A 13,808-nucleotide genomic window follows, 5' to 3' on the forward strand; every position below is an offset into this window, starting at 1 on the left:
TTTATCATTATTATTGGGCAGGACTGTATAATACTGTAATTATATATATGTAAGGCTACTTATTGCAATATATGATATAATATAATATACATAATTTACTTTAGCATTCCTTTATTATAGGCCTAGTAGTATAATAACATAGGGCCATTACTTAAGTTTGGTGTTTTGTGGTTAGGTATTAATGTATTTTCCATTATATACACCTTTCCTCCCTGTTTTACAGTAGCTGCCCGTTAATGTTTTTCATATCCATTTTTATTCAGGGATTACCAAAGTAAATTACCCTATCCATTAAAACCTTGTTATGATTTTCGTATTCACATTAACATGTTGCAGAGTAGTTGTGAAGCATGAAAAAATGTAAAGTATTATAGTGTAACTTTAAATAAAAAGTACTAATAATGATTAAAATGATTAGTGTATAATTTTATAATTATTGGGCAGGATTGTATAATATTGTAATTATATATATGTGGGCCTACTTATTTCAATATAATATAATATAATATAGTACATAATTTAATTCAGCATTCTTTTATTATAGAGGCCTAGTAGTTTAATAGGCATACATTATTTTGCCATTTATTTTATTTTTAGTTTGCTGTTTTATGCTTAGGTGTTGAACAGATGTAATGTATATTCCATTATACTATACACCTTTCCTTCCTGTTGTAACTGCCCTTCATTGTTTTCATATCCATTTTTATTATTCAGGAATTACCTGAGAAACATACCCTATCCACTGAAACCTTGTTATGATGAGTTGCAGAGTAGTTTGGTGAAGCATGAAAAAATGTAAATTTCAACTCTCCCTCAAATTAAAGATCAATCTTGGGACCGGGGTTTTCCTTGTCTTTAGAATTTTTAGTTTCTAATTAAAAAGTATCTAACAAATAGATGAAGGATAGGTGTTTCTTTGGGGCTGCAGAAATGTGGTCTTCAATTGGAGTTGGTCTCTAATTGGAGGGGTTCCTGTATATTCCATATAAAAATTCCTGATAAATGTTATTCATTCCCTTTTCTTGGTAGTCCAGGGTAGATTAAAATGAGACTTATTTCCTTTATAGACCTAAATTCTATGAAAAGAAAATCTACTTTAAATCCAGTATCAACATAATATGTAGGACGAGTTATGTCACCGTCCCAACATTAATAAAGCAGAAACTCAAGGCATACCTTTATCAAATCTGAAGTCCAAATTTTCTTGTTATGTTTGTATGCAGGGGCGGATCCAGACATGTGCAAAAGGGGCCAAAAATGGGGCCAATCAAGACAACACCAACCTAGGGGGTCCAGGGGCATGTCCCAGCAAACATTTTTGTTTTCTAGACGTCTGAAAATAACCTCTGAAGCGTTTTGGGTGATCAATTATTTCTTTTTTTTTCCTGTCTTTTTTTAACTTTCCAAAAATGTTTCCCTAAATCTGCCTGTGGTAAGCGTAATCTTTTCATTTTCATATTTACTGTTCAGAGACCATGTAAACTTTACATATTCAGTTCCCAAACCTTGCATTGCACTTTATGAAGTGATATTTCCGTCCCCTACTGAGCGGGAATATTCATTTCTATAATTTACTCACACCACATTACATGCCAAATCGAGTGATAATTTACTATTAATATAAAGTATATTAATATTAGTTTCTTTTGAGTATCATAAAAATTATTTTTTCTACATTTACATAGATGAAATGAGAAGAGGAAATAACAATTTTCACTACTGCAGCAGTATATCGGATTTTGCATAATTTAACATTTTTTGTTATATTGAACTTTTTTTTAGATATATGAATAAATTCATCTGGTTTTTGTAGATATTTTTACTTTTGGTTTAAAATGACATCAGGTTATACATAGCACTTCGAAAATGTGATAGTGAAAGTATAACCATGGTATATCATTATATAACATTTTCCACAGTAAAACTATAACACCAATATTGAAGGTATACCCAACTTTGCATATGTTAGAATAATTTCATCTGGTTAAATGCTTTATTATTATTTGGATATGTTTCTACTGAAAATTGAAATAGAAACAGCTCTTATCATTTGGTGTTAATCTTATTATGAAATGACTATAATGTTTGTGCCACAAGAAATCAATATTATCATATATAATTATATACTACTACTACATTAAATTGATTTCATGTCAAAGGATGGCATGGTAAAAGAAGTTTTTTTTTACTGCCATAGGAAATTTATCTTAAAAGAACAGTTAATAGAAAGTTAGCAAATAAAAAACACACCTTTATGCTTTAACTGTCTAACATAATGCAATTTTTAGAATAGTACAAATGATTTGTTTTTATCTGATGCGCATAGATAACCAATGTAGTTATTTTCATTTGAACATGAAGGCGGTTGCTCTATGTTGATCTCCTCAAATACTCCATAAAATTTCATATATATCCCTTCAATACTTCAAATGGCCAGTTAAATCTGTAAGGTCCCCATGGTAATCCATTGAACATAGTAAGGTTATGTCCTTTTTAAGTGCCCCATGACCTATTTAAGTGCCACAATATGTCCCTTTAAGTGGCTTGTGAAGAACAAACCATTGTTAATTGTAATTGGGACATACAAAGATTGATAAAGTAATGAGAGAATATTGACGCATTTATTGATGATAAACAAAGAAACCAAAAAACATCTTATCCTTTGTAGATAGCCAGCATTTTAGATATACCACAGATTACTAATCTGTGAATATACAGATGGAAATTAAGTTTGTTCACCTTTCCATTCTGCGTATATATGCTTTCTAGAATTGACCATTTCTCTACGTCACTGATATCCTTTTGGCCATTGACCCTTTCTGATAAAATATTTATGGCTGTCTGTTTATGAGATTATATTCCAAACAAAACATATGAAATTAAGAGATAACAACAGATATGACGTCTTTGCATATAATAATTAGCGAATTATGTTAGTTAGAAAAGGTAGTAAATATTCACATCATTTAAAGTAGGCCTACTCGTTTTCTATTAAAATGCTTTAAAAAAAATATTCAAAATGCTCGAATTCTATGTCATTTTTATATGTGTATTTTATATTACTGTATGTATACAATAATAAAGGTAAGATAATTAATAATATATATATTGTAGACTCAACTTTGATTTTTTTAAATAAAATTAATAAATTTATTTTATTTTTTCAGCTCTTCTCTATGGACCTTTACAGAAGGTGACAAAATTAACTTTAGTTCTTCATGTAAGTATATGTTCCATTTTTCACATTTTTATATGTTTACATCCAATAATAAGGTATGAACTAAAGCCAGGCTCACACAGCATCGGCTGATGGTCGCATGACTGATGGCGGCAAATCCATCTCCGTTCATTTAGGTTAAAAGCCTTAATTGACTTCTGGTACATTGCTAAAGATTGATCTCAAATGATAAAGCAGCTATATCCTGTTGGTTTCGGCTGTCTACTCTATTTCTCTCACCACATCCACTACCATCTCCTGTTCATCTGTCTGGAATTGTAGTGTGTTTGTAGTTGTTCCACAGTGGCATTTTTTAGTTGGAGTCGTACATGTTTGTGTATGTTTACACTGTAATTTTGTGAATAATAGACCGATTCAGCGATGTGTGTTAACAGTCGGTCACGTAAAATAACTTGGAATACACATGAAAAACATGACAGTGTGATCAGTGGAAAAGTATAGGTCAATGGTCAATGGTAATGAAAAAAACCACCCCCCCCAACCCCCCCCCCCCCCCCACTGTTAATGTGAGAAAAAAATGGCAATGAAAGTCAATACGATTGTTCAGAATAGTGTATTTACTTATCCTAGCGTTCTCCTAGCATTGTATGCTTTGGAATTTAAGTTATCCTTTGTAAACTTACCTAGCCTTAAAATTCCAGCGGGTAGAAGACTCTCGTGCATACCTAAACAGACCGTAGATGTCCAGGCGCCTAGGCCTAACATTTGTCAAAAAAATCTTAATGTTTGCGGCCACTGTCAGCATTAGCAGTCCCTTGAGGCAAAATTCTAAAGTTCAATTTCCAATTAATTTGGTATAGTTTATTTAGGAATTATGATGATCTTTTAGCAATAACAAATGATGGGCACAATAGCAATCTCCATGTCAATATCTATGGGTGGTGTGCTGATTTTGGGACGAAATCTAAATTCTTGTTTGAAATTATTATTCCTATCAATACTTTAAGAGATTTATATAAAGTTGAATCTCAACTTTTCAGTGTTTCTTAAATAGGGTTTTATTTCATAGTATTTCACTGATTACCAAGTTAAGATTAGTTGTTCTGAGTAATTACATTGTGGTACTTCTAAGGGAGTGTACAATTTTACTGATATGCTTATTAAAACAAAGCACAATGGCTCGTGTGTTCACTTTCGCTTTACACAGAAACCTATTACTACTAGTTGAAGTACCATTGAAACACCATTGCATTAATGTAGAATTTCGTATTGGCCACTAAAATTCGCATTTCTGCTAAAAAGCATTTAAAGTGTAAAACATAGACCTACATATAGTGTTGGGTAACCTTGTATGCAGCATATTTATTAAAAATGTAAACATACTGAACCCTGCTTTTTTATTGGCTATGGTGACGATTACATGTAGCTCTTTGATTTCTAGACATGGAATGAGCTTCTAAACCAAATTAGAATATTTTAATGAATTTCGACTGATAGCGTTAACAAAATTTGATCATAACTCTGAAATATTTGTATTCATTTCCTCTGCAAAGTTATTTTGTCTTGCCTTGATTCAAATTAAATAATTTTTTTCTTTATATTTACATTTTTTTTTTTACATTATATTTTTATTTCTGATTTGCATTTCTTTTATTTATTTTTTTGTTTATGTGGTCTACTTGTGAAACCAGTACTGCGTCACTGAAAGTATTATCAATTTAAAGACAGAATAAATAAATATATAAAATTGAATTGTTGTGCATATATACGCTGTAAACACAACCACTTTAAATCCGGAATTGAAGTCAAGGCTTAGAAACCAAAGCCTATACTGTCTCATAATGTTCATATAGTCAACAGAATTGATTACATCCTCAATATTTTACAAGAAGGAAATACCAACGCACTTGTATTTTTATCAGCCACACTACAATCTTTTAGCTCATGTCCGGTTTGCCAAGAGATTTTCTTATTGGTAACATTAATATTTGATTTTTTTTGTTGTTCCGTTCACTAGCAGTTATCATTTAAATGTACTGTATATAGAATGACACACAGGAACATTGTACATTCGTTATCATTATCAACATTGTTATCATAATTTATGGCAAAATTATTGTTTTTATCATTTTTTTTTATCACTTTATTAAATATCTTTTTTAAATTATGGTGTATGCTAATATTTCTTTGTATTTCCGAAGACAGTAAATTTTCTTGTATTTTGTTTTGTCATTATTATCATGACCATTACAATTGCCTTTTTCGTCACCATTACCACTGCCATCATTATCATTATTTAATCATTATCATCATAATATTATTATCACCATCACCAGCTTCATCAAAATTATCATCATCACCATCATCATATCATCATCATCAGTAAAATCATCATTATCATAATCAGCATTGAAATAATTATAATAGTTTACTGACTTTATTCATTTGATGATTATTATTATTTTCATATATTCGCTAATATTATCTCTAAGCTTTTTAATGGAATGTCCTTTGCCTTTTGTGTAATTCTCTTTGCATGTAACCAGCCATGGAACACTGTTCTAAGTTTCTAAATAGATGTCATTTGCTTAACACTTTCTTATTGAATAAAATGATTTTATGAGTAAAAGTTAATCATAATTTTCTGTTTTATCTGCAGGATCTTCTGAGGCACACGCCTGAAATCCATCCTGACTACCAGATCATGAAAGAGGTCCACGATCGCTCTAACCAATTCTTACAGAAGCAGAGCTTCGAAGCACCTAGGGAGCGTACAAAGAGTTTCAAAGCAAGGGTAAGTCTGGTGGTTCAAAATTCTATGACTAAAAGAATACTCCTCCATTATCGTAGAAGACATTGTGTATTATGACCACTTATTGACTAGTAATATAAAAAAAAAACTTTCAGATATTTCAGGGATATAGTCTGGTTTTGGCTTGGAGGGGGAGAGGAGTGCGAAAATTGAGCATGCTGATCTAAATCCCTATTCCAATGATAAACTAATCAGCTTTTTTTTTAGTACTTGAACCTATTTGGTAGAACTAAGCCACCTGTCCCACATCTCCCTAGCTATGTACACCCATGTATTTAGGCAGCACAGCACTACCAGTAAAATACCTACTGTACTGTATTTGTTCACACAGCATTTTTGTGATGATTAGTGAAAATTTTGTTTCCTTATTTTAAAAGAATCGTGTATAATTGTTTAATTGTCTTTGTATTTTTTTTTCTTTGTTTTGTAAGGGGTGGGTCAATCTTAAAACCTTATTTGGTTTATCCGACTCTTCCCCCCCACACAATACTTGTTTCAATGAACTATGTACAGTATATGTTTTCTTTGATGATGTGTGGAAATAAATGAATAAATGAAATGAAATGAAACACACTTTATTTTATTATTTCTCATAATATCATGCTGATATAATGTTTCATACGTCAGTGGTGACGGCATCACTTTGATTTGCACTGAATTTTCCTATTCCAGACTGATCATTAATCGATATAGTGTCTCCGATTTTTTTTGCGTCTCATGTGCAAAAATCTCAAAGCTGGAGTGATTTTACTACGGTTACAACACAATGGAATATTTTGTTGCTATGCCAAGCTATGAACGCACACAGCAAACATAACAAATCTTGCTCTATGGTGCTAGTTAACATGAATACAATTTATTCACCTTCGTACCGTGAAGAGTGTTGCGAAGACTTGCGAAGAGTTCCAGTGTCCGTACTACTAACAAATGATTCTCATTAATACGCACAGCTAATGCAGAAGCGCAGGGATCATTTTAACAATCGCCACTTTCAGTAAACAATGGTTCCTTTGGCTTCTATTTCCTATAGTGTACTCAAAACCCGACTAGATCAAAATTGCTTGTTAGAGCACAACTTGTGCAGCTTCTGTACACTTTACATGTAAACCAAATATTTTTAAGTATTTTCAAACTAGACAGCAACTAGAAACTGAGAAAATTATAAATAGTAATGCACAAGCATAGTGATCACTTAGCAATCACCACTTTCAGTTAAAACAATGGTTCCTTCTATTTCCTATAGTGTACTTAAAACCGGACTATTAATATTGCTGGTTAGAGCACAACTTGTGCAGTTTCTATACACTTTACATGTAAAAAAAATATGTTGAAGTGTTTTCAAACTAGACAGCAACTAAAAACCGAGAAAATAATAACGAATAATTCAAAGAATTAATTGTACGGTTCCGGTAATAAAGTTAGGTTTGTGAAAGTGAGACGAAACATAAAAATTATCAGAATCTTATATCTGTTGTTATATATTTCCCTCCAATTTCCCCTCTATGAAACCGTTGACCTATGGTGATATTAAACATTATACTAATAGGTTATATATACAAGCTTGAGTGTATTTTAAAATAAAATATGTACATTATATAACCTAGGTTAGAGCTTGAACAACTCAATCAACTGGAAGTTGATGCATGTACAAGTAATTATATATAATACTGTAAACCTTGAATAGGAGCCCTGGGCTTCTTTTTTGAGGATCCTTGAATGGGCTTCTTTTCAAGATGGACTTTTTTTTTTAAATGGGCTTCTTTTCGAGATTACTTTCTGCAAACTAAAGAGTAGGATTCTTTTCAAAATGAATGCTGTAAATTTTAGAATTACTACTATAGAACATTTTTCAGCTAATTAATTCAGAATTTTTTAAATAGTTTAAAAATTTTAACCATGCTTGTACAATAGAATAATATTGATACTGACACTCTATCATAATAATCAAAGATAACGTCAGTCTGAATGTCTCGATTAGAAGCCCACAGCCTCTTTTCAAAATGGGTCTATTTTTGAGACTATTTTTGTAAACTAAAGAAGGGCTTCTTTTTGAGATGGGCTGAGGAGGTCCTACTAGTGGAATTGCACTTCTAGAAACTAAATAAAAATGGGCAGTATTCTTAATTATTTGGGAGACATGCATTCATCTTCTAGTTAAGACCATTTTACTTCTTTTTAAAGTTGTTTTACAAATATTTTTTATTAACTTTTAGGACTTCTCTTTTAGTGTTCATTCATTTTTCATGTCCTGAGCACCAACAAGTAAATTTACAATTGAACCCTAATTTATGAAGTCATTACTAGGTGCTTATGTTTATGTTTTTTATTCATAGGATTGTTTAGCGGTTAATATGCTTTCCTTCTAATCCCAGGGACCTGGGTTCAGTTCCTGTAACCATGGACCTATTAATAGGTCCATGCTGTAACAAACAGGACTAATGACTAAAACAGCTCCACTCCAAAGCCTCGTAAAAGAGGCTTCCCTGATAAAGCATAAGATTATTTCATTCAATTAAGAGGGCCCCTGAACATCAGCAGACCTTCTAGGATGCGCTGGAAAGGACACCATATATAAATATGGTTTCTTAAAAAAAACAAAACAAATATATGAGTTTAATAGGGTTTTAAGCGCTGTATTTAACATGGTTGATTCTGCACAAAATGCTGTAGGCGATACGTTCAAAAACACTTAATACATAGGTACATTGGTATGATAGAATATAAAGTATAATAGCTAATTGTCTGTTTCAATAAGTAAAGTAAGAAGTAGCCTACAGTTTAGTGTATAAATTTCTTCGCTAATAAACGTGATTTCATAAAGCAACCAGGAAGCTAAAACTTGTATTCATGCAAATTTGTTCTTGGTACAGTAAAATCCAATTCACCTTTGATAAACAACAAAAGGGGATATAAACAACAAAAGGAGATATAAACTACAAAGGACTGCTCGTGTTATTGTAACAGACTACAAAGCCTAGGGCTGTGCATGTATCATATTGGCTATTTTTCAGTCATATGTTTTTGATTAATTTACGCTTTATTGATTACGATTGCATTCTGGTTTTTTATGAAGTTTACTGTATGTATTGCTGCATGTGTTTCTTTTTGTACACATTTATATCTTGTAAATTAATGCTGCATCCTATGGGAAGGGTCAATTGGTTTTTTTTTTTTTATATCAAAACCACTCTCCTATTAAGAACACATAAGCTAAATTACTCGTAATAATAATTATTGAATAATATTAGCAATAAGGATAATCAATTATTAAAATAACACTGGGCAAGTCGAGTGGACGAGGTGCTACTCCACCAGGGTTCGGTTTGTAGAACCAAGTCTTCTTGGATAAGAACTTAAAATGGAGGTCCGGTGTACAAATCTGGCTCGTGTGCACTTTGAAGAACCCATTGAATTTTTCAGAAGGGTAGGGGGTTACGTAACTGAAGTAGAATCTTAAGGTCTTAACCGACTTCGGCTGACTAATTGATTGATTGATTATCTAATTTTATTTTTTATTGGCATTCAAATGGCATTCAAACTTGTTGATGAAAATATAAAAAAAAACCCAAAATAACACTGATGAAGGCAAACTGTTGATTATGGAAATGTAGCCTTTCCAAAATCTTGCATTACAATATATAATTTTTAGCGTATCTGGTTATTTATAATTTATTATTTATTTCCTTTTTATACTGACAGCTATATACCAACAATGTGCCCTTTCTAAATAATTGCATTATATAAATTTTACCATATCTCTTTAGGATTTACTATATTTAATACTTATTAAAATTAATTTATTATTATTTTCTTTTTTAGAAACGATATTTGATCAAGGAAAGTTACTTAGTAGAATGGAATGAGGGTGAGAGGCGTTTGCGCCACGTTCTTCTATGGAATGATGTCATAATCTGTGCGGCCGAAAAGAGCACAAGGTAACTATTACCAGGGTTGTACCTAAAGAAAACAAAGGAGGGTGGGTGGAAGACATTTCGAGAGTGGTTGCGTGATAACATATCTAAACTCTAAATATAGGAGTGGATTTTTTGAATGGAAAAGTGGGTTAATAAGGGTGCTTGGAGGGCCATGAAATTAGCTTTAGACTGGGTGGCCCCAGCTCATCTCTGTTCACCATGCATCCCTGCTATTATTTGGATATTATTTAATTGTTATTGTTTGTTTGTTTGATTTGGTTGTTTTTTCTTATTGAAATTTATTGTAGGATTTAAGTTATATTTAGTAATTAAAATGCAATAATAATAATAATAATAATAATAATAATAATAATAATAATAATAAGTTGGTTGATAGAAATATATTTTGTTTTAGGTTACTGTAATGTTTTTGTAATAGTCATGATGTGTTTTTTTTTAAATAATTTTGTTGACATCATTTTTGTAATTTTAAAAATTGATCTGCTATGAAAGTGCATATGCTTAGACGATATGAATTTTTGGTTTAAAAATAGTACTGCAATATATTCTATTGCTAGCATAGGCTACTTCAAACAACAGTTATGGAATAACCTATATTAATAAGTTATGGAAAACAACAAAAACAACAACAAAATCAATATCAACAAAAACATCAGCGGAAGAAGTGTTGGCAAAACCAACAGCAGCAGCAACAACAAGAAAAGCAGTGCAGCAGATACAACAACAGTGGAACTTTCTTCCGAGCCCACCCCCCTTATTTCAAGGTCCCACAGAATGACAGTGTTAAATTAAACATATGCAAACAGGTGCCTTCGTGGGACAACACGTTTGCTTGTTAGATCCGCACGTATTCCTTGCCCTGCTCTGATTGGTCAGTTGTTAAGTTTGATTGACATCCTGGGAAGGTCTATTGTATCATGGAGGTATTATTGAGAAGGAGGTTGCTTGTGTGTGTGCGCTGAACCGTGAGGATCTCTATGTCCCCGGTTCAATTCCCATTGCTGCCTCTCCTTGTGTTTCACCTAGGGGGCTGAAATACAAGTTACATAGCGCACCGTCTTTCGGATGAGACGTTTAAGCCGTTGGTCCCATGTGCATTTATGGCCCATGTGCACATTAAAGAACACAGTACACTCTTCGGAAAAGAGTAGGGGATTGTCTCCCGGTGTACTGTCTAATCACCACCAGAAAGACCCCACTGGAAATAAGTCTTCTTCTAGACTTTCGTGGGCTATCCTTGGTGTTTACACCAAATAAATCCAATCCAATCCAATATTTCCTATTGTATAAAATATGTTTGAGGCTAAATGTCTCCATTTTCTTCCAGAGCTATATTTACCCAAGAAAAACAGAAGGGCCAGTACGAGTGCAAATGGTGTATCCCTCTCACCGAAATCTCGCTCTCACCTTTCGACCAATCAGAAGGTTTGTTGTTAATCAAAGGTGTATTGTTATTGATAAAAACCAATAGAAGCTATGGTAAAGGATGCTGGAGATTGGTTGTGGCACTCAGTATAAAAAGAGAGGATAGGGGTTTGGGGAGGCATGCATGATTTCTTGCAGTATTATATCACATAATATTAAGTGCAAATTTACCCCTCATAAAAAAAAAAAAAAAAAAAAAAAATCTAGGGCTTTCGGTATTTTATGTCCTCTGAAAGTGAAAAAGGATTGGGGTGCCATTTTGTGAATGCGCATGCAAGGTGAATTGATACATGTATATTGCTATTATTCAGGCTGTAGTAGGCTATGTAGGCTGTAGGGCTCAACTATATGATGCTAGTTTGCGGTTTAATCCCTTCGCATGAAGGATATTTTATTAAAAGCCTTTCCTTCACAAAGTGGGTGTAGTGGAGAAGGACAGTCCCAGTTACAAAGTCTACTCCAGATTTAGTTTGGTAGGCCTAACCCTCTACTTATATACTGTGTCACTGTTCAAAGTTGAAAAAGCGGCAGACCCAAATTATAATTTACAATAACTAGGCCTAATTAACAGAAAGAAGGAAGACTGCAACTAATATTATTTATACAAATATATAATATGAAAAACAACTATTTAAATCAAATATTATATTGAACTGTCTATCATAATTTATACTAATATATTTGTTTAACAAGTATGTTGTTATTGATATTAGATTAAGTTAATTTAAGTCAAATCATGAAAAAATGCTTGAAGAATCGTGGATTGATGAATTTAGGTTATGGGACATCTTGTGGTATGGATATAAACAGCTCCCTCCAACATTTTGCTTTGCTAATCTTACCATGTTCTGCTTTTCCCGCATTATAATTTCTTTTTTTTTTTCTTATACAATTTTTCACTAAGTAAACATTTCTATTTTGCAAGATTTTAACTCCGCATTCATTTTTTTCGGCTGCTTGTCTTTTAGTTTCGTTTTTATTTTACCTAACGCTACAACACAATATCATCACCCTGGAATAGACTATTATACCCATGTTTCATTTACTGTATACTTTTGCCTATAACCTTATACTAAAGTAATTTGATAAATAACTTACTGTATTAACAGACTAAGGAACAAAACACACCCCTGCATAACATATTCGTTAACATACAGTAGGCAAGCAATTTGTTGCTTTATGAAAGAGGATTTCAAAAACAAATAGTTATTATCATCACCATCAAAAAAATAAAAATCATCATCTTCATCATAATCATCACCATCACTTTCATCTTCATCACTACAGTACCACCAAACTCTACCATTCACCACCACCACAATCATCATTATATAGTAATGATACTGATAGTAATATCATCACTACCATAATCATTATTATTATTATTATTATTATCATCATCAGCATCCTTATCAGTATCCTTATCATCACATTCATTATCATCATCACTACCATCACCTTCGTTACCAATATTATCATCTTGATCATCATCACTACCATCATTACCCTCATCATCAATATCATTGTAATCATCGTAATCATCACCATCATCATGCATCATCATCATCATCATCATTATCATCATCATTATTAAGATAATTTACATAATCATCTCTAATTATCTCTAGTGTAGTGCAACACCTTAATCCTTTCTATTAAATTGACTTGTTTCATATCATTTATACATAAAATAAAGCTTGATACAAAAAGTGACCAGTCATACATGTACAGCTGTTAAACTTGCATGTGATTTTTATTTTGCATATTCCCTTATCCTTCGCAAGCATTTATAAAGCATCTACTACTGAATGTGTAACCGTTTAAATGCATTTATAAAAATATTAATTATGCAAAAATCTGCTTGCATGTGTAAAGTACATATGTAAATAACTAACTATGCATGCATGCATAATACCTATGCATATGTGAAAACACCTAATTATGCAAAACTGATATACTTCATTATTCAAATTACCTAATTAATATGCAAATTAGTAAATGAATGCTTAGTAATGCTTAACTAAATCGCTGTTTAGATACCATTGCACTTAACCCATTATCATTTAGCAATATTTTTTCTTCTTTTCCTTTTGCTTTCTGCCATCCCTTGGGTACTGTTATATAGCACCATACCACTTTGATGTGTCCTCCTCGTTGTATTCCTTTATGTCACTCTCAACTCTTGCCACTCCCACCATCCAATCAGGTGAGCCTGTAGTGAAGATGACGAGTGCTGAAGATATTAAGAAACTCAGGAAAGAACTTACCACAATCAAGACCCAGCTGAAGCGGGCTTCTGGACAGGTAAGATAATAAATACTAAAGTATTATATATAATACATTAGTAGCGGAAGTGGTCCGGAGTTCATGGGCAGATTTATGGGGGAGGGGGGAAAAGAAGAAATAAAAAAAAAAAGATCGCGCAAAACACCTCAGATTTTATTTTTGGGCGTCTAGA

At 32.3% G+C, this 13,808-nt stretch overlaps 1 protein-coding gene across 3 annotated transcripts in view; it reads left to right on the forward strand.

The window, feature by feature from the left end:
• The window catches only part of LOC117102495 (active breakpoint cluster region-related protein-like), a 58,523-nt gene that overhangs the window by 27,929 nt on the left and 16,786 nt on the right, over positions 1–13,808 (forward strand). For 2 of the 3 annotated variants that reach the window (XM_033242778.1, XM_033242779.1), the window contains 5 exons: positions 3,168–3,220; positions 5,838–5,972; positions 9,810–9,925; positions 11,253–11,350; positions 13,476–13,654. In XM_033242778.1, the coding sequence (XP_033098669.1) occupies positions 3,168–3,220; positions 5,838–5,972; positions 9,810–9,925; positions 11,253–11,350; positions 13,476–13,654 (581 nt within the window). The remainder of the gene's footprint in view (positions 1–3,167; positions 3,221–5,837; positions 5,973–9,809; positions 9,926–11,252; positions 11,351–13,475; positions 13,655–13,808) is intronic. The other variant, XM_033242780.1, reaches the window with a different exon arrangement.

This window comes from Anneissia japonica, unplaced genomic scaffold, assembly GCF_011630105.1.
Source record: "Anneissia japonica isolate Jap-2015-1 unplaced genomic scaffold, ASM1163010v1 scaffold287868_len458714_cov195, whole genome shotgun sequence".
NCBI classification, from domain to species: domain Eukaryota; kingdom Metazoa; phylum Echinodermata; class Crinoidea; order Comatulida; family Comatulidae; genus Anneissia; species Anneissia japonica.